Source organism: Palaemon carinicauda, chromosome 16 (genome assembly GCF_036898095.1).
Source record: "Palaemon carinicauda isolate YSFRI2023 chromosome 16, ASM3689809v2, whole genome shotgun sequence".
NCBI lineage: Eukaryota > Metazoa > Arthropoda > Malacostraca > Decapoda > Palaemonidae > Palaemon > Palaemon carinicauda.
The window spans coordinates 47,297,202-47,317,804 of NC_090740.1; the positions used below are offsets into that span (position 1 = coordinate 47,297,202).

Here is a 20,603-nt window from a genome sequence, read left to right on the forward strand (position 1 = left end):
AAAGAAATTTAAGGATGAGGCAACTTTCCTCGGATCGTGACCTGCGGGTGTACTGTCAGGATCCGCTCTGCAAATAAAATATGTGATTTTCGCCCTGAGTTGTTTCAGAGATAAATTTGAGCCTGATGTTTCTCTCCTGAATAGTTGACCACCCTTGAAGTCTGAAGTTCTACGAAGATAAACCTTTAGGCATTCTAATGGACATAGAGATGCATCTTCTTTCAGAGGGCAGATTCTCCAGGGACCCCACCTGTTGGTGGGTAACTCGTTCTTGGCGAGAAACGTAGGATCCGGAAACAGGTTCAGCTCACCCCCATCCAAGAACTGAACACGACCTTCCTCTCTCGAGAGGGCTACAATCTCACTAACCCTGGCCCCGGACGCGAGTGCAAATAGGAAAATAACTTTTTGGGTCAAATCCTTTAACGCACACTCCTCATTGTCCAACAGTGAAGCGAAATGAAGAACTTTATCTAAAGACCATGAAATGGGCTTTGGAGGTGCTGAAGGTCTGAGCCTAGCGCAGGCTTTCGGAACTTTATCAAAGATCTCGTTAGCGAGGTTGACCTGGAAGGCATATAGAATGGGTCTTGTCAAAGCAGACTTACACGTTGAAATCGTGTTAGCTGCGAACCCTTGACCATGGAGGTGGATGAAGAAAGATAAGCAGAAGTCCGTCGAGATCTCCTGCGGATTCTTCGCCTTGACAAAGGCCACCCGTTTTCTCCAAGATGACTCATATTGCCTTCTAGTAGATTTGCACTTATATTCCTCTAGGAAGTCTATGCTGTCGTTCGAAATCCCGAAACGCTTTCTCACCGCTAGGGAGAGAAAATCATGAGCTGCAGGGTCTGGGTTTTCTGTAATGAAGCGCAGACAGTCGACTTCTGGACTCGCTGGGTCAGAACTGGATCTGGTAGCGGTAGAAACTTCAACTGTAGTCCCAATGCCAGAGGGAACCACACGCTGTTCGGCCACTTGTGGGCCACTATTGCCGCTACTCCCTTGAAGGATCTCAGTTTGTTAAGGACCCTCAACAGAAGGTTGTGAGGAGGGAACAGATAGATCCTGGACCATCTGTTCCAGTCGAGGGACATCGCGTCCACTGCTTCCGCCAAGGGGTCCTCGTACGGGGACACATATAGGGGCAACTTCTTGTTGTCTTTCGTCGCAAAGAGGTCTATCTGCAGTTCTGGGACTTGACTCAAGATGAAGGAGAACGATCCTGCGTCTAGGGACCATTCCGACTCTATCGGTGTGAACCTGGATAGAGCGTCCGCTGTCACATTGCGAACTCCTTGAAGGTGAACTGCCGTCAGGTACCACTTCTTCTTTTCCGCCAGTCGAAAGATGGCCAGCATTACCTGGTTGAGAGGTGGTGACCTTGATCCTTGTCGATTCAAGCATCTCACAATCACCTCGCTGTCCAGCACCAACCTTATGTGGATCGAGCGACGCGGGGAGACTTTCTTCAAGGTAAGGAGCACTGCCATAGCTTCCAGAAAGTTTATGTGAAATGTCTTGAATAGATTGGACCAAGTCCCTTGGGCCTTCTTCCGATGAGAATGACCTCCCCACCCCTCCTTCGAGGCGTCTGTGTGAATAGTCAACGAGGGGGGAGGTGGCTGAAGAAGTACCGACTTCTTTAGTTGTCTGGCTTGGGACCAAGTCCTGAGAAGGGTACGTAGACGAAGCGGAACTGGTCTTCTCAGATCTCTTCGCGTGTTTGATGCATAACTTTTCCAAACTCCGGTTGCATCCTTTAGCTGTGCTCTTAGCACCGGGTCTGTTACCAAAGCAAACTAGAGAGAACCCAGCACTCTCTCCTGTTCGCGTCTTGATATCCTTTCGGAATCCAGAAGTCTCTTGACAGAACCAGCTATCTCCTTCCTCTTCTTCGATGGGATGGAGAATTGGTGTGACACTAGGTCCCAGTGGATTCCCAACCACTGGAACTTTTGAGATGGAGACAGTCGAGACTTTTTTCTGTTGATCTTGAAGCCTAGATACTCTAGGAACTGGATCACCTGCAGGGAAGCTTGCAAGCATTCTGTCTTGGATGCTGCCCACACCAGCCAGTCGTCCAGGTAGGCTACCACCTTAATTCCCTTTAGGCGTAATTGTTTGAGAACTACGCTCGTAAGCTTCGTGAAGATCCTTGGGGCTATATTTAGCCCGAATGGCATGGCTCTGAAGGCGTATAGTCTTCGTTGTAGCTTGAACCCTAGGTAGGGGGAGAGTCGGCGATTGATTGGAACGTGCCAATAGGTGTCTGACAAATCTATGGAGTCGGTAAATGCCCTCTTGGGCAGTAAGGTCCTTATGTGTTGCAGTGTTAGCATCTTGAACTTGCAGTTCACTATGAACTTGTTGAGTGGCGACAAGTCCAGAATGACTCTGAGTTTTTCCGAGTCCTTCTTGGGAACACAAAACAGCCTCCCTTGGAATTTGATGGACTTTACCCTTCGGATCACTTTTTTTCTCCAACAGTTCTTGGATGTACTCCTCCAGAACGGGGGTGGAGTGTTGGAAAAACCGAGGGCACGGGGGTGGAGTGCTGTACCAGCTCCAGCCCAGTCCATTCTTGAGTAGGCTGTGGGCCCAGGGATCGAAGGTCCACCGATCCCGAAAATTCTGAAGTCTCCCTCCTACCGGTATCATCTCACTTCGACTGCTGTCCTGAGGTCTTGCCTCCCTGACCGCGACCACCCCTGAATCCCCTTCCCCTTGAGGGGCGCCTACACGAGCCTCTGGCTGCTCCTCTAGGCTTTGCTCGAAATGAAGTTGACTGCCCTTCGAACGTTGGGTTGAATGCCGGGGACTGTGTCGACACGGCTTGGGGTACCCACTGGAATGTGCTCGGGGTTTGTGGCACCATCTGGGGCACTGAAGGCATAGGCAATTGCTGTTGCTGTTGCTGTCTAAATGGCTTGGCTGGCCGAGAGGGTAGCCTAGTCCTGTTAGTCTTCCTCTTAGGTTGGGGACCCTCATCCGGGGAAGACTTTCTCTTGATAGACAGGCCCCACTTCTGGAAAAGGTTTCTATTCTCAGTGGCAGCCTTATCAACAACCTCCTTGACCGATTTGCTAGGGAAAAGGTCTTTGCCCCAAATGTTGGAAGAGATTAGTTTCCTTGGCTCGTGCCTCACCGCAGCCGAGGCGAACACAAACTCCCTACAAGCTCTCCTCGCCCTGACGAAGCTGTAAAGATCCTTCGTCACTGTGGCCAGATGAGTCTTGGCCACTACCATGAACATCTCATGGACCTTGGGGTCACTTGCCATCGTCTCAAGAGTGGTCTGAAGAGACATTGAGGCAGCCAGTCTTTCTTTCGTCTCGAGCTCCCTCCGCAAAAGATAGTCAGACAGCTTAGGGAGGTTCTCACCGAACTGACGTTCGGCAATATCAGCCTCCAACTTCCTGACTGAGAAGGTAAGATGGACTTCCTTCCAGTCCTTGTGGTCCATAGATAGGGCCAGCGACAAGGGTTTACACTCCTCCAAGGAGGGGCAGGGCTTGCCAGCCTCGACTGCTTTTAACACAGCCGCAAACCCTTTCTGCAAAAAGGGGAAGGCTCTAGCAGGAGAGGACACAAAGGAAGGGTGCTTCTTACTCAATGCAGCCACCTTTGAGTTCGTGAAGCCCCTCTCTTTCATCGAAGATGAAAGCAAAGCTTGAGACTTAGCATAGTCCATCACTATGACCTCCTTCGGCTCTGTCTCCTCCTTTGAAGCTGGTTCCTTCCTCAACCGGACATAACAGTCCGGATACGACCCTTTGCTGGGCCAGAATTCCACCTCCTCTAGGGGAACTGAGCCCAACTTATCCGACATGACGATCTTTCCGACCGTCATCAGCATGTGCTCAGCATATCTCCACGGGTTAGCATCTGAGCACAAGGGAAGGTCTTTCACGTTGAGCCTCTTCTGGGGCCCACGTGATGCTGCAAGCTTCTACATCTGCAGTTCCATTGCAGCAGCCTTCTCATTATTCTCCTTCTGCATCTGTTGGATCATTCCAATGATGGAGGAGAGGGCCTGTCCCAGCTCTACTGGGAGAGCAGACGATGTTGAGGGAATAAGTTCAGGGACCTGAACCGGAGCAGCCGACACCTCGTCGACCTCTTCCTCTACAATTTCTGGAGCCTGATCTTCATCCTGACCTTCTGCCAGGAGGTCCTCCTCCAGACGCTCGGACACGTCCGACATCCTGTCGTCCAACTGGATGTCCTGCAAGGCGACCGCGACTTCAGCATCCACTGGGATCTGAACTAGGGGAATCTCCTCTTGAGGCTGGGGAATCACTGCATCAGCTGATGCCCTGGGGAAAAGGTATGCCCTCATCTTCTCACTTGGAAGATAAGGTCCAGAGGTGTTCTTCTGGAAACCCCTTACCCAGGTACGAAGCTTCTCCCTTGCTATATCCCTTGACTCCGCCGTCCTAGGAGAATCAAAAGCCTCAGCAACCAGGTTAGTGCACACGGTACATACCTGAGGGTCCCAATACCGGAGATCACCCTTGGAGACAGCGCATGCTGCGTGCCTCCTACATAACTCATGTCCGCAGAAGTTCTTGCTGCGGACGTTGCAGAAAACACTTCCGCACTTCGGATGGTCCTTCTGTAAAGAGAAGAAATTTCCATGAGTATCAAGTGAACTACGTATCACTGGATATGCACAGTTTAGCATAACAAAACAGAAAGGAAAGACACACACTTGTGTTTCCCGCACAGTCAATTGTTGCAACCTTCCAGATAATAAAATCGTATGGTTAATCTGTCCTAGAGCAACCAATGAAAAATTTCCAGAGGAAACAGGTGTAGCTCACACCTAAGGGATGATTTTAAAATACCGGATAGTAGACAAGAAAGAACTAACTTTCTTTATCTGTAAGGCAACACCAAAGGGCTGTGCAAGACAACACAAAAATGTTAGAAAACACAGTGTTGTAACAATACTATACTATAGTTTTCTCTCTACAATATATACTATACTGAAGAATACTGGTACAGTATAGAAGGTAATGTGCCGGCCGGCACTCACCATATCTAGCTCTAAAGTATACTACTTAAGAGCTATAAGGCGGCAGAACGCTGGTTCAAATGCATGTGCCGGCCGGCAGTAACTGCCGGCCAGCAACAGCCAGTGCCGGCCGGCAATGACTGCCGGCCGGCAACTACCTGCCTGGCTGCCAGCCACTTAGGCCGGCAGCCGGCTAGGGTACAACACTAGAAGAAAACAGAATGGATGCCGGGATAAGAGACTGTACTACCTCAAAGCCCGGCAACCCGAAAGAGTGCTCATAAGGAAGGGGAGAATCTAATTCAGGCTTCCTGACCAATGCCATCTGGCTCTACAGACAAATAATGGATGAGGGACCAAGGGAGGTCCGGGCAGCACTCAAAGCAGAAGACCTTTGCCGGCCGGCACACTCTGCCGGCCGGCAAGGGACTAAGTCAACTCCACATCCTAACCTATGCTAGGTACAGATGTAGAATGACGGACAGTACTATAACGGCTAGGCCATTACAGAGAAAAGAGGGGGAAGGGGCGAAGAGGGTCCTACCAACCTTGCTTTAGTAATGAATCACCCGCAGCCAAGAAAACTCATCTTAGCCTAAGGGAGATCCGAGGAGGGAGGCTAGCAATACTTGCCAACCCCCACGGAACTAAAGCAAGGAAGGTGTTGCTATTCCCAGAGAAAGGATCTTATCCTCGCCACCGAGAACAGCAACAAAGGACTAGTCTGCTAGATCACAAGAAGAAGGAATCATCTCGTACAGAAACCTTCGAAATTGACCTAAGGAGGCTAAGCCTCCTATGTCTGTGTCAGTCTAGCGAGGGAGTCTCAACCTCAAGCCAGACAGAAACAGACTCAGACTAAGAACTCTGATGTTCTGCCCCCTCTCTGAAGCCAGACTTACTGGAACAGGAAGGAACAGTAACACCCCAATATAGTTGTATCGAAAATTAATTCAGGTAAACCACTAGGGTTAAGCCCAAGGCTTAAACAGAGGGAAAGGGATTGCACACCTTCTCCAAAGAAAAGAGAGCAACCGGGGAGTATGAGAAAGTATAATAAGGCCCCATAGGCAACTTAGCCTAGGCGCCAAGTGAATCGATTACCTAAATCACCGAAACTCACTCGTATACTATCTTGGAAAAAATTAATATAATCTTAAATGCATAAAAGTGCCTAAAGCTTCAATAAAATTTCAAAACACTCGGAAATCCAAATATCATGCAGGAAAGTACTAGGGCCAAACGACTAGGCTACACGGTCTAGCGTAGGCCAGAATTGGCGAATACTTCGCCAAGACAAATAATACTAAAAGCATCGTAAAAGGAAATCCTATGTAACGCTAAACAGCTAAAATTATTAAAGCAAAACAGCCGGGAACATCGCTCTGGCTAACTAAAACTCATACCTAGCGAGCGATAGCGTCCAGGACGCCTCCGGTAGGCAACAGCTCTTGTAACAAAGATTATTACTATTAATCACTTTAAAAATTACCAAGAGCCTACATTTATACATAAAAGAAATAATACTCAACTTATCAGAGGCAGACGAAGTTGGAGAAAGCATAATAACTTGATTAAATCCAAGAATTTACGAGAAACACAGGAAAAAACACCGATTTGTTAAGCTACGCAAAAAGGAATACAGATAGCCCCGTGAGCGGCGCAATGCACGCTTACGAAACGGGAGAAGAGAGAGCCTTGCGAGCGGCTCTCCTTTTTCTTTCTCGTTTTGTTTTCTTGCCAATTGACCCCTTCGAAGTGTTATCTCTGTTCGGGGTGCAGATTGCCATGTGGCGTGTCAAGAATACGTCCTCTGATATTTCGCGATATCCCTGGTTCTTTTATTAGGGATATTCGCTCCAGGAGCTAGAATTCTTGGTACCTTAAGATAAATTCTCTTGGAATATCGCCGTAGTTGTAATATACCCAAGGAAGCTACCCTATAGGAACTTCCATCAGGACGACATGGCTTGAGCCCAAAAATCTATGGTTTATAACGATCAGAATGATATGAAAAACCTCGTTTGTTGGAAACTAGTCTTATCTGGGTTATATTTTTTCCATTTATGGTACTTATCGCTTACTTAGAATATTTTTCTATTTTTCCTCTCTGTTTTTCCAGATCCTTGATAATCACTGAAATAGATTAATTAATTCTTAGGTCATAAGAGGAATAATATTTCAGGCTTACAATCCTATTCTGTTGCTTTCTTCCTCTAGACTGGGGATCAGACATATTTTCACGTTTTTATGAGGTGAGTCTGGTACAACTTTCGGCAATAATGTAGTTTTTGATATCATCCTCACCTGTTAAATTCAGAATTCTAAGGCACCATTGGATCCTTGGTATCGTTTCAGTCTCTTTGCCATACAGAAAATATTTTTTATCGTAAACGAGTTCCTCTTTTCAGAATTATCCATATAAATGCAAGGGAATATGCTCGTTAGCAAACTGCCCAGTTCCATGAATATGTTCTTGTTAGCCGTCTACCTCAACATGAATATGCCAATCAAACAGATATGAGGAACATTCTTTAGATTGACGTATACATTCTTGCTAGGTTTCATATTAAGTTGAAATATTTCCAACAGTCTTTATCTAGGTGAAAATAGTCACGTTTTTCGTTCGTTAGTTTGGTTTTAATTTTACGTTACTTGTGAAAAATCTTTTCGAGAACTCTGTAACATGATGTGGAACTGGTATAACATTGGTGTGGAAATTTTAAACAATTTATGACAGTGTTCATCTTATCAAACATAGTCTAATGTTATTGGTTCGTTCAGTTTGGCTCTGAATTTTACTTTATCTGCGATAAAATGTTTTTGAGATCTGAGTAATATATGGAAATGGGTTAATCATGGTGTGAAATTTCTTCTGGAGTAATGGGTCTGGCCATTTTCATTTGGTTCAGGTTTATATTTGTTCAATAAACTGTGCTTCCACTTCTAATTAGTGATGCCTTCATGAAGTAATGATACTTTGTAACACAATGAAACCACACATTCAAAGTACGTACAAGTCACAGCGTTGCAATAGTAAATTTTTTTGTGAAAAAATAATTAATGATTCTTTACCATTATACACATAATTGTGTGACTTTTATTGTGTTTAAATCTATTGAATTCACCATTGTTGGAATCCAGATTTAGAAGAAAAAATGGCTGGAGGTTATGCGTATCTTATAATGCAGTTGAGGACACATCAGTTTCCTATCAATAACAGTAAAAAAAAGTTATCGCTAACATTCTTTTTTTTTGTCTAACCCTTCAGTTGACAAGTAATCCGTTCAGGAAACTGTTTTTAATATCTTTATACGACTACATATATATATATATATATATATATATATATATATATATATATATATATATATATATATATATATATATATATATATATATATATATATGTATATATGTATATATATATATATATATATATAATATATATATATATATATATATATATATATATATATATATATATATATATATATATATATATATATATATATATATATATATATATATATATATCAACACACGCACAAACGCACACACACACACACACACATATATATATACATATATATATATATATATATATATATATATATATATATATATATATATATATATATATATATATATATATATATATATATATATATATATATATATATATATATATATATATATATATATATATATATATATATATATATATATATATATATATTTCGCTCAACCATGGGATATAAGACCCAAAGGAAAATTAATTTAGTGACTACTCTCTGCCTGGCCAAGGATTCGAACCTACGACTGATAGAAACATGAGTCCACTTGGTGTAAATTGAGATAAGAATTTAATTTGAGGCCGTAGTATCTCATTTTTTTCGAAGTTATATGTTCTTAGACCAGATATCCACACATCTCCAAAATTACAAGTGATTAGTAAACATGTACCAATTGGCGGTTTCATCATGATTTTATCATAAACAATGTTTTAATAAATTATCATAAAAAGGCCAAATAACCTGGCCCGATTTAAATGACGTGTGTCAGACACTCCTCTTAATTACTTTATTCCTTTCTCCCCCTCGATTTTCTCACCCTAGTTGAAGATCTCTAACTCCCCTCTTGTTTACGGAATATTTCATGAGATGGGCACTTAAAAGCAGCATTGCTTGAAAACATCCCTTGTAAGCACTCACAAATTATTCACTTTCATGAATACCCCGGAGTAAACACTTTTACAATATCATACAGTGTGTTTACCATCAATGTTATTTTGAAAGTAGTCAATCTAAATAATAAAGTAAAAATTATAACCTGGAGTGAGGAGGGGGTTGGTTTATAAGAAATTTAGGTGAAATCAGATGTTTCTTTAGGTTTTACTGGCAATTAAATGTAGCGAAAATGATCGACAAACAAAATATAAAATGAAGATGATGAAGATTGACGTCTGAAGGAAATACATTCTGGGGTCATGAAATTATTTTTTTTTTCTATTGGAATAAGCTGAAAACAAAATGTATAGAAAATTCAGGTGAAATCAGATGTTTATTTAAATTTTACAGAAAATTAAATGTAGTGAAAATGATCGACACACAATATATAGAAATAAAAATGAAGACTGACGTCTGAAGAAAATACATTCCCGGGTTATGAAATGATTTTCTATTGGAATAAGCTGATTTAACAAGAAAGTGGAATGGGCTAGTATTCATTTGGAAATGCAATAGATGTAGAATCGACTCCTAATACTGTAAAAAGACAAACAAGAAGCTGCAAATTATAGACGCCTCATTTGATATGAAGATAAATTATTTACTGATACAATATGTGTGAGCGAGAAATGTTTGGACGAGGAAGATGATTAGAAGCTATTGGTGAGTGCAATAAATTGCTCTCTTTGTACAGGGGATAAGGATGGAGGAAATATTAGTCATGTTTCATGGCAATAATAACTTTAGGTACCACAGGAGTTGTAGGGTAACACATATTTGAAAATAGAATTTTGATGAACAATAAAGGTTAAGCAAGCAAGGGAATATGTATCTAGATCTCAACAAATAATATTACATCATCACAAATGATAATAAAAATAATAATAATAATAATAATAATAATAATAATAATAATAATAATAATAATAATAATAATGGCCTAAGATATATATATATATATATATATATATATATATATATATATATATATATATATATATATATATATATATATATATATATATATATATATATAAACATATATATATATATATATATATATATATATATATATATATATATATATATATATATATTTCTGGGCTCAGGCCATGTCGTCCTGATGGAAGGTTCCTTTGAGTAGCCTCCTAGTGTATATTTGACTACAGTGATATTCCCAGAAAATTTAACTTGAGGTCTCCAGAATTCTAACTCCTGGCGCGAAAATCCTTAAAGTTTCCTTTAAGAATATCGCATAATATCACGGGACGCATTTTTGACACGCCATATATCAATCTGCACCCCGCATAGCGTTTACGCTTCGAGGGGAGAAAAGTGGTAAAATGAAAGAGGAACCATTAATAAGGTTCCCTTCCTCCATTAATGTTTGAGTTTTCAGAGGGCGCCACCATCGCCGCCATCTTTATCCCTTTTATCTGTAGCGAACTCCTCAATGATTTTCCTGGTAGCTCTCTCAGTTTTTTTGGATTTATCATGCAATCTCCAGCTTCTTCTGCCTCTGGAAAGTTGAGTATTTGATCCTTACATTGTATAAATTTAGTTCTGGCCGTAAAGTGAAAATTAAAGTCAAAATTAAGTTAAATTTTGGTAGAGCTATTACCTGAACCAGAGGCGTCTTCGCCGCTGTCGTTCGTAACGCATGTGTTATTTAGTTAGTCAAAACGAATTTCTTGGTATAAGAGCATAAATGAAATTAGCTATTTATTCTTCATTGCTAGGAATTAATTATATTATGTTGATTGTATTCGCATTAGCTTCGGCGATTGAGGTAGCCGATCTTGTTTACGCTAGGCTTCCTAGCCTAGGCGTTCTAGTGTACTTTCATGCATGATATAATAAGCTTTCCTGGTGTTATTAGATTTAAATGAATATATTAGGCAATTTATATATGTATGATATATCGATTGCATATAATATTTCCTCTTCTGAGATAGTATACGAGAGAGCTTCGATGAGTGAAGGTAGTCGATCTCCCTGTCATTAGGCTAATAGCTTATTGGCTTTAGTATACTTTCATACATACTCCCCGGTTACCCTCATGTATAGGATAATCTCGCCTTCCTTCTGAGTGTACCCTTTGGCTACAACCCTAGTTGGTCTGCCTCGAGTTGTCATTCAGGCAAGACTATCCTAGGGTTTTTTTCTGCCCCTCCCTTAGCTGCAGATGGTAAACTTTGGGTTTAGGTCAGAACTCAGAGTACATAGTTTTGTGCCGGCAGCTGATTGGTAGGGTGAATGAGTTTCCCCTGTCGATTCCTGTTGTCGACATAGGAGGCTTAGCCTCCCTAGATTTGCACTTGAAGGGGTCATGTGATTTACCCCCTTCTCCCTACAGTCTAGTAGACTAGTCGTATGATTGCAGACCCTAGGCTGAAGCTGCCTAGGATGGCGTTGGCACTGGAACTCTGTTTCTCTCTTGCTAAGAGTGGCAGCTAGATGATGCCGGCCCCTTTACTGTATTGGCAGACCCTAGACTGGAGATAGATTCTCACTGCCTAGGATGGCGCCGATACTGAAACAGAGCTTCCTTAGGGTGTGGTCGGACCGCCAACCTGCTGGCTCCTCTCACACCCTATAGAGGACCCTTTTCCCTTCCCCCCCCCCCCTCTGTCCTTTAGTAATGGCCTAGCCATCACAACCCTTTGGCCGTTGTCCTGCAATCTTACCGCTTGCCGGTGGGTTGTAGGGCCGGCTCGGGTTTCTGCTTGTATGGCCTAGCGCTCAGCTTTCCCTTTCAGAGACAAGCTCCGGGATAGCTGGGTCGGCAGGACCAGCTGCTGGCAGAAGATCCCTTTGCTATAAAGTGTTCTTCAGTCCTCTCTTGGACTGCCATTCACAATCTGTGTCTGGTAGTCACCGGCAATGAAGGTGGATGGGTGGAAGTCTGAATATCTTATATTCTTCCCTTCCATTTGAACCCTCTTTCTGGAGGAAGGAAGTGAAACAGTACTCTTACAACATCCTTTACTCCTTGCTTTCTCATCCCCCTATCGGCTAGTGCCGCCAGGTATTAACCTAACTGGCGGCTGCCGGCCACTACCCTAGCTAGCAAGATGCCAGCTAGAATTGTGTGCCGACAGCCAATGATTTGCTGACACAACCGACTTAGCCGGCAAAAGCCGGCCGAGTTTTGACTACCCACCACCACCCTGTTATATAGAATGCAGACTGGGCTAGTGCGTCGATAGCCGGTGACCCACCGGCGACCGGCAAGCCACCGGTGATCTGGCAGGCCGCCGGCCACCATTTCATTCGATGTTGTGCCAGTAGAATTGTGCCTAGGTGCTAGCCTTGCCGGCAACTTGCCGGCTGTAACTACAGTATATGTCTATACAGTAGCCAGTATATTTACAGTATATATCATTCTGCAAACAGAATAACTAGGGTATAAAAGTATACAGTAGTTTAATTTCCAACATACTCTGTGTGTCCAGGCGCAGTCTATTGTTGAGACCATATAAGATAAGGAAAGGAATTCTCTTTCCATATACTGATAAATGATCAGTTACCAATGACCCTCATTATTAATCCTTTTGGAAGTTGGTATAAGCTACATGCATCTATCCTTATAGGCTAGATTCTACCAATGGGCCTCATGAGGAGGATAACCCCTAGGCTTTAATATTGAGGGAGGTCACAGCAATTGGCTGGGCAGGAAACACACGTATGTGTCTTTCCTAATTTATTTCTAGCTCATCTATCCTAAGCTATATGCAATAAAATAAAATGGAAAATATTATTAATAATATTTTTTAGTTTATCTAATGAGATGAACTACCTTATACTCATTTTGTTTTCCTCTCTTTATAGGAGGACCATGTGAAGCGTGGCAGTGTTTTCTATAATGTCCGCAGCAGGGACTCCTGCGGCCACCTTGAGTGTAGGACACACTCCCACTGTTCCTTCACCAAGGGACCCCCCAAATATAGGGACCCCCAGGTATGTATCGTGTGCAAAGCCTTGGTTAGTGAGGCATTTTAAGACCCCAAGACGACGGAGTCAAGGGATGCAGCTCGGAATAAGCTGCGCAGATGGGTTCGTGACTTCCAGAAAAATGCCACGGGGCCTTACCTCCCAAACGAGCGTATGAGGGCCTGTCTGCACCCTAAAGCCTCTGCAGATGCTGTTATTCCACTGCCTCACCCTGAGATCCCTTGCATCCAGATTTCCGTGGACACGGATGTCTTGGTTGCTGTCACCGTGTACTTATATATATTTGTTTATTATTTAGGTTATTACTATATTTAAAATCATAGTAAGTAATGTTTGTATGTATATAGGGATTTCAGAGTTAAGCCGAGTTAAAGACCCAACTGTTATTACCAACGAAGTCTTGTTACCATGAAGATTGGTTGTGATATTTTGTTTTGGACAGTTGTTTAGTTACTGTTTCTCTCTCTTCAGAGGTGAAATGGGGATCACCAGAAATAACTCGGGAGTGCATTCGTGGTGCTGTTGTGCGGAAGAGGTCGAGATCCCTGCCACCTAGGATTTTATATATCAACCCTACTTGAAAGTGGTCTTCGTCAGTGTTGGTTGTTTACCGTCACCGAAGTATTGGTGCTTGGTGTTTAATGGTAAATGTTACGGTAATCGTAAAATGTGCGCTGGTCGCTATGATCGAGAGAGAGAGCGTGTTTATTGGCCTGTCGAAGACACGAAAGCATGTTTGAGGGTTGTGGCCTTATGCACAAGGGATAAGTGACCGACCGCACGGCAGTAGTCGCGAGTGTACTCTTTATCTCTTCACTGTATTTGGTTATTGTTAAATAAGATACCTATTGCTTATATATATAATGTAAAATCAGATAGCAATCATTTACATTTGTTACGTACATTACTATTGATGAAATGATCACCGTTCTTTGATGTTTGTTTGTCATTTATTATAACCACGTGACTATTCCATATTATTCACTTTTATTATCAATTAAATGTTATGTATTCTTTTTGCTAATGTTATAATTAAAACTTTAAAAAAAAACTCTTATACTTGTTTATCACCACTTCGTCTACATCATTTAAAAGACTAAAAGAACCTTCAAGTGCTATTGCATAGCTTGTGTTTAAATATATTAATTAGTGAATAGTACTTGTGACATCTGGCGACCGTGACAGGATGTAGACAGTGGTTTAAAAGATAAATTGTGTTAAAATTGAGTAATCTTAAAATCAGTCTGTAAGTATGTCTTCTATCGCGGAATTAACAGCTCTCGGAAAAGAGCTTGGTTATGAAGGCGAAGATCTTAGGACATTTGTAATTGATGAACAAAGTGCTTTAAGGGATATTAGAAATAAGGAACGAGAATTAGAACGGGAAAAACTAGAAGCTGCTCGTGAGGAAAGAGAAAGGGAACGCATAGAGAAAGAAAAGGAGCGTGAATATGAACGTGAAAAAAGTGAGAGGGATAGAGCTCATGAGATTAGTTTGTATAATATGCAAGAATCTTTGCAAGAACGGGAGATTGAGAAATTGAAACTGCAAAAAGAAATAAAGGACTCGCCAGTTAATACCGGAGGCTCCGACACTGAAGGTAACCAGGTAAGAGTAAAAGTTAAAGGTCCTTCTATTCCTGATTTTGATGAAATCAAAGATGATATTGATGCATATCTTAGGAGGTTTGAAGTTCTTGCCAGTGCAGCTAAGTGGCCTAAAGAGGATTGGGCTATAATTCTAAGTTCACATTTAAAGGGTGCAGCTTTGGAAGTTTACGTTAGACTTTCACCTGAGGATGCTTTGGATTATAATAAGGTTTCTGAATCACTTATGAAAAGATTTGATTGTACTGAGGAAGGTTTCAGAGTAAAGTTTCGGTCAGTTAAACCTCAGAAGAATGAGCTAGTTCAACAGTTTGTGTCTAGATTAAGACATCTCTTGAAGAGGTGGATTGAAATGTCGAAGTGTGAAATGACTTGTGAAGGCTTAACTGATTTATTTCTTATGGAGCAATTTTTGCAGAGTTGTGGCAGGCAGTTGCAGGTACATCTGAGAGAGCGATTACCATTATCGTTTAACAAAATGATTGATTTAGCAGAAAGTTATGTTCAAGCTCATGGAGGTTTATTTCATAATTCTAAATATTTTTCTACAGTACGTGGTGACAGAGTTGACTTATCCGGGGAAGCTCTTCCTGAGCAGATGGCTAAACCCATTAGATGTCCACCCTCTATTAAGTGTTTTAAATGTGGACAAGTAGGTCATAAGGTTTCTAGTTGTCTAGAACATGCAAAAGGATCCAAGAAAAGTGGTCATGCTGCAGCAGGAGAAGTTGTTTGTTGGACCAAAAAGGGCCGTAAAGGTAATTTTAAGGATCCTGTTGCGGATATAAATAATGAAGTGTTTAAAAATGATCATACTGAGTGGGCAAGTGTTGCTTCTGATATGCCTGTCAAGGAGGGTAGTTTATACGGAAACCCAGTGATAGTTTTGAGGGACACTGGTTGTACAACTGTCGTAGCTAAAAAAGACTTGGTGCCTGTTGAATGTTTTACTGGTAAGTACAGTAGGATTCGATATATGAACAAGAATCTTGTAGAAACTTATCCTTTGGCTGAAATATATATTCAATCACCATTTTTCACGGGTACTACCCTTGCTGTGTGCATGGAGGATCCTCTTTATGATCTCATTATAGGTAACATCCCTGGAGCAACAAGGTTGGAGGAACCCACTTCCGGTGCCGTATTAACGAGAGCTGGGGCAAAGACATCTAAATCTGCATTCCAAAAGCTGAAAACGTCAGACTCTAAGATTTCTTGGGACATGGATTCAAAGGAAATTCAGAAAGAGCAAGAAGAGGATCCAAGCTTAAGATCTCTGCGAGATGATGCAAGAACTGGTAAAGCTATTACTAGAGATGGAAAAGGTAAGGCAGTTTTGGAGAGAGGATTATTGTTCAGAATATATTCAGACAGAGGTATTGAACACAAGCAACTAGTATTACCATTTAAGCTTCGAGAGGGTGTGATGAGCATGGCACATGAAGGAATACTTGGAGGTCATTTGGGTGCTGAGAAGACCTTAGGTAGAATAAGGCAGGAGTTTTACTGGCCAGGTATTGGGGCAGCAGTTAAGAGATTCTGTCAGTCGTGTGACATTTGTCAGAAAACTTATCCTAAAGGAAAAGTTGGAAAGGTACCTTTGGGAGAGGTACCGCTCATTGACACTCCTTTTAAACGTGTTGCTGTTGACTTGATAGGACCTATTTTGCCAAGAAGTAGTTCTGGTAACAAATATATCCTGACCATGGTTGATTATGCAACCAGATACCCTGAAGCATTAGCCTTACCATCTATCGAAACTGAGCGTGTAGCTGATGCCTTGTTAAGTTTCTTTTCCAGAGTTGGGATTCCTGAAGAAATGGTAACTGATAGAGGCAGTCAATTTACATCGCAGATGATGGACGAAGTTAGGGGTCTTTTGTCAATCAAGCATCTTCCTACAACCCCTTATCATGCGATGGCGAATGGGCTAGTTGAAAAGTTCAACGGAACGTTGAAATCTATGATTAAAAAGATGTGTGCTGAACAACCTACTACTTGGGATAGATACCTGCCGGCAGTTCTCTTTGCATACCGAGAATCTCCACAAGCAAGCATGGGGTTTTCCCCTTTTGAATTATTATACGGGCGAACGGTGCGTGGCCCTTTAGCTATTCTGAGAGATTTGTGGGATAAGGAGAGAAATGAGGAAGAGGTAAGAACTACTTACGATTATGTATTCAACCTTCGAGAAAAATTAGAAGAAACTTGTAAGTTGGCCCAAGAGGAATTGAGGAAGTCGCAAGGTAAATATAAATTCTTTTATGATAAAAAGGCTAAAAATAGAACATTTAAAATTGGCAGTGAAGTTCTCTTACTATTACCCAAGGCTAATAATAAATTGTTACTTCAGTGGAAGGGTCCTTTTCCTGTTGTTGGTGTGAGGGGGAAGATGGATTATGAAATTCAAATAAATGGGAAAAGGAAACTTTATCATGCTAACTTGCTTAAAGCTTACATTCCTAGGAATAAAACTTCTGTAGAAGTTCGAGAAAGTGGAGGTACAATTGCAGTGGTCGAGGAGGATCCACAGGAGGATTTCTCACCCCTACTAGTGCCTAATACTGGACCTTCACCTACTTGGGAACAAGCCAATCTGAATAAGGAATTGCAGGAAAATCAAAAGCAGAATCTTGAAGCTCTCCTTAGCCGCTACAGAGAGGTAATGTCGGACATTCCCGGGCGCACTCACGTGATCAAACACCAAATCAGGTTGGTAAGAGAAGAAATTGTTAAAGTAAAACCCTACAAAATTCCCTATGCTTTACGCAGAGATGTGAATTCAGAAATAGAATCTATGAAAGTTTTGGATATTATTGAGCCTTCAAGTTCTCCATATTCAGCCCCTATGGTAGTGGTCTCGAAACCTGATAACTCAAAGCGAATTTGTCTAGATTTTAGAAGATTGAACGCCTTAACTATTTTTGATAGTGAGCCTATGTGTGACCCTGAGCAGATATTTGCCAGCTTAACTGGAAGTATATATTTCTCTAAGATGGATTTATCCCGCGGATATTGGCAAATTCCTTTGGATGAGGATAGTAAACAGTATACTGCATTTCAAACAGATTTAGGACTGTACCAGTTTAAAGTGCTTCCATTTGGGCTTGTGAATGCCCCAGCCACTTTCAATAAGATGATGAGAAGTTTATTTGCAGGTTTAGAGGGTGTGAGTTTTTTTCTAGATGATTTGATAATTCATTCAAAAACTTGGGAAGAGCATTTGTATCTTTTGGAAGAAGTTTTGAGTAGACTAAAAAAATCTGGACTAACTGCTAAACCTACTAAATGTTTCTTTGGCATGTATTCAATTGAATATTTGGGACACTTTGTAGGCGGTAATAAAATGTGGCCTATCAAAGACAAAGTGGAGAAAATTGTTGGTGCAAAACATCCGAGGACCAAGAAGGAATTGCGTTCATTTTTGGGATTATGCGGTTATTATCGCAAATTCATTCCAAATTACTCTACCATCGCGTCCTGTCTTACAGATCTTACCAAGAAAAATCAGCCTAATAGCCTTTTGTGGAATGAAATGCATGACCGGGCGTTTGTTTCTCTTAAGAACAAAATTGCTGCCAAGCCTATTCTTTTACTTCCAGATTTGCAGGCTGAATTCGTATTACGTACAGATGCTTCGAACGCTGGATTGGGTGCCATACTTCTGCAAGAAGTGGATGGAGTGAAGCGTCCGATTGCCTATGAAAGTAGAAAATTGCTACCGAGGGAAACTAAGTATGCTGCCGTGGAGAAGGAGTGCCTAGCCATAGTCTGGGGGATACAGAAGTTCGCAGTCTATTTGTATGGAAGATCCTTCGTTTTGGAGACTGATCACAAGCCCTTGGCTTATCTTCAAACTGCTCGAGAATTAAATCCAAGATTAATGCGATGGTCATTGAGTCTACAACCATATCACTTCAATATAAGAGTTATAAAAGGCTCGGAGAATGTTGGAGCTGATTATTTGAGCAGATGTGAAACTGATATATAAGTTGCAAGTACAGAAAATTGTTATTTTCTTTTTTTAAGGGGGGAGGTATTGTCACCGTGTACTTATATATATTTGTTTATTATTTAGGTTATTACTATATTTAAAATCATAGTAAGTAATGTTTGTATGTATATAGGGATTTCAGAGTTAAGCCGAGTTAAAGACCCAACTGTTATTACCAACGAAGTCTTGTTACCATGAAGATTGGTTGTGATATTTTGTTTTGGACAGTTGTTTAGTTACTGTTTCTCTCTCTTCAGAGGTGAAATGGGGATCACCAGAAATAACTCGGGAGTGCATTCGTGGTGCTGTTGTGCGGAAGAGGTCGAGATCCCTGCCACCTAGGATTTTATATATCAACCCTACTTGAAAGTGGTCTTCGTCAGTGTTGGTTGTTTACCGTCACCGAAGTATTGGTGCTTGGTGTTTAATGGTAAATGTTACGGTAATCGTAAAATGTGCGCTGGTCGCTATGATCGAGAGAGAGAGCGTGTTTATTGGCCTGTCGAAGACACGAAAGCATGTTTGAGGGTTGTGGCCTTATGCACAAGGGATAAGTGACCGACCGCACGGCAGTAGTCGCGAGTGTACTCTTTATCTCTTCACTGTATTTGGTTATTGTTAAATAAGATACCTATTGCTTATATATATAATGTAAAATCAGATAGCAATCATTTACATTTGTTACGTACATTACTATTGATGAAATGATCACCGTTCTTTGATGTTTGTTTGTCATTTATTATAACCACGTGACTATTCCATATTATTCACTTTTATTATCAATTAAATGTTATGTATTCTTTTTGCTAATGTTATAATTAAAACTTTAAAAAAAAACTCTTATACTTGTTTATCACCACTTCGTCTACATCATTTAAAAGACTAAAAGAACCTTCAAGTGCTATTGCATAGCTTGTGTTTAAATATATTAATTAGTGAATAGTACTTATGACAGTTGCGATGAAGGACATCCATCTAGACGACGAGAGGATGTCAGAGGTATCAGTAGACACCAGAAAGGGCCTTCTAGCTGAAGGTCAAGAAGAGGAGTCAACGTTGGCTCCGGAGACAGAAGAGGATGAAGTTGAAACGGTGTCCATTTTGTCCGTTCCAGCCCTAGAACCAGTGCCCTATACGTCCTCCGCTCCTCCACCTGATACGTCAGATAGGACCCTTTCTGCCATCATGGCCATGATGGAGACCTTCCAGAAGACGAGTGAAGAAAGGGAAGCTGTGCTAAGGAAGGAGATTCACCAGCTTTTAGCGTCCGGAGGGTCTCATAAGAGACACAACGTCAAGGATCTTCCCTCGTGCTCTAAGGTAAACCCATGGAGGCATGCCGAGTACATGCCAATCACGAATGGGAAGATCATCATCTCAGAAAAGCTAGGAGCCATCCTTATCGAGGACATCGAGTTCTGACCCAGCTTTGAGTCCTATCCCGACTGATTTGTTCGTTTAAAGGCGGAGCCTGTATCCAAAGAGGAGACAGAGCCAAAGTAGGTCCTAGTGCTTGACCATACTTAGGTTCAAGCTTTGTTGACTAGCAGTCTGAAGGACAAGGCTTCACTAATTGTAAGGTGGCAGCCCTGAGTAAGAAACACCCTTCCTTTCTTGCTCCAGCGACAATGGCCTTTCCCTTTGCAGAAAAAGGGTTCAAGGCAGTGATCAAGGCAGTGAAAGCTGGGAAACTTTGCCCAACACTGGAGGAGTGTAGGCCCCTTTCCCCAGCCCTGCCCATGGATCATAAGGACTAGAAGGATAATCAGCTTACCTTCTCAGTCGGGAAGTTGGAGGA

The 20,603-nt window shown here is 41.6% G+C and overlaps 1 protein-coding gene across 1 annotated transcript; it reads left to right on the forward strand.

Annotated features, from left to right (window-relative positions):
• Positions 1–14,692: 14,692 nt before the first annotated feature.
• On the forward strand, positions 14,693–19,769 carry LOC137655290 (uncharacterized). Its single transcript, XM_068389177.1, has 3 exons — positions 14,693–15,764; positions 15,906–18,286; positions 19,761–19,769. Exons 1-3 carry the CDS (start codon positions 14,708–14,710, stop codon positions 19,767–19,769), a joined length of 3,447 nt encoding a protein of 1,148 aa, XP_068245278.1. The 5' UTR covers positions 14,693–14,707.
• The last annotated feature ends 834 nt before the right edge of the window (positions 19,770–20,603 follow it).

Coding starts and splice junctions, on each gene's coding strand:
- LOC137655290 (XM_068389177.1), top strand. CDS start 14,708: ATGCAAGAATCTTTGCAAGAACGGGAGATTGAGAAATTGAAACTGCAA. Junction 15,765..15,905: donor GCCTGTTGAATGTTTTACTG/GTAAGTACAGTA, acceptor ATCTCATTATAG/GTAACATCCCTGGAGCAACA.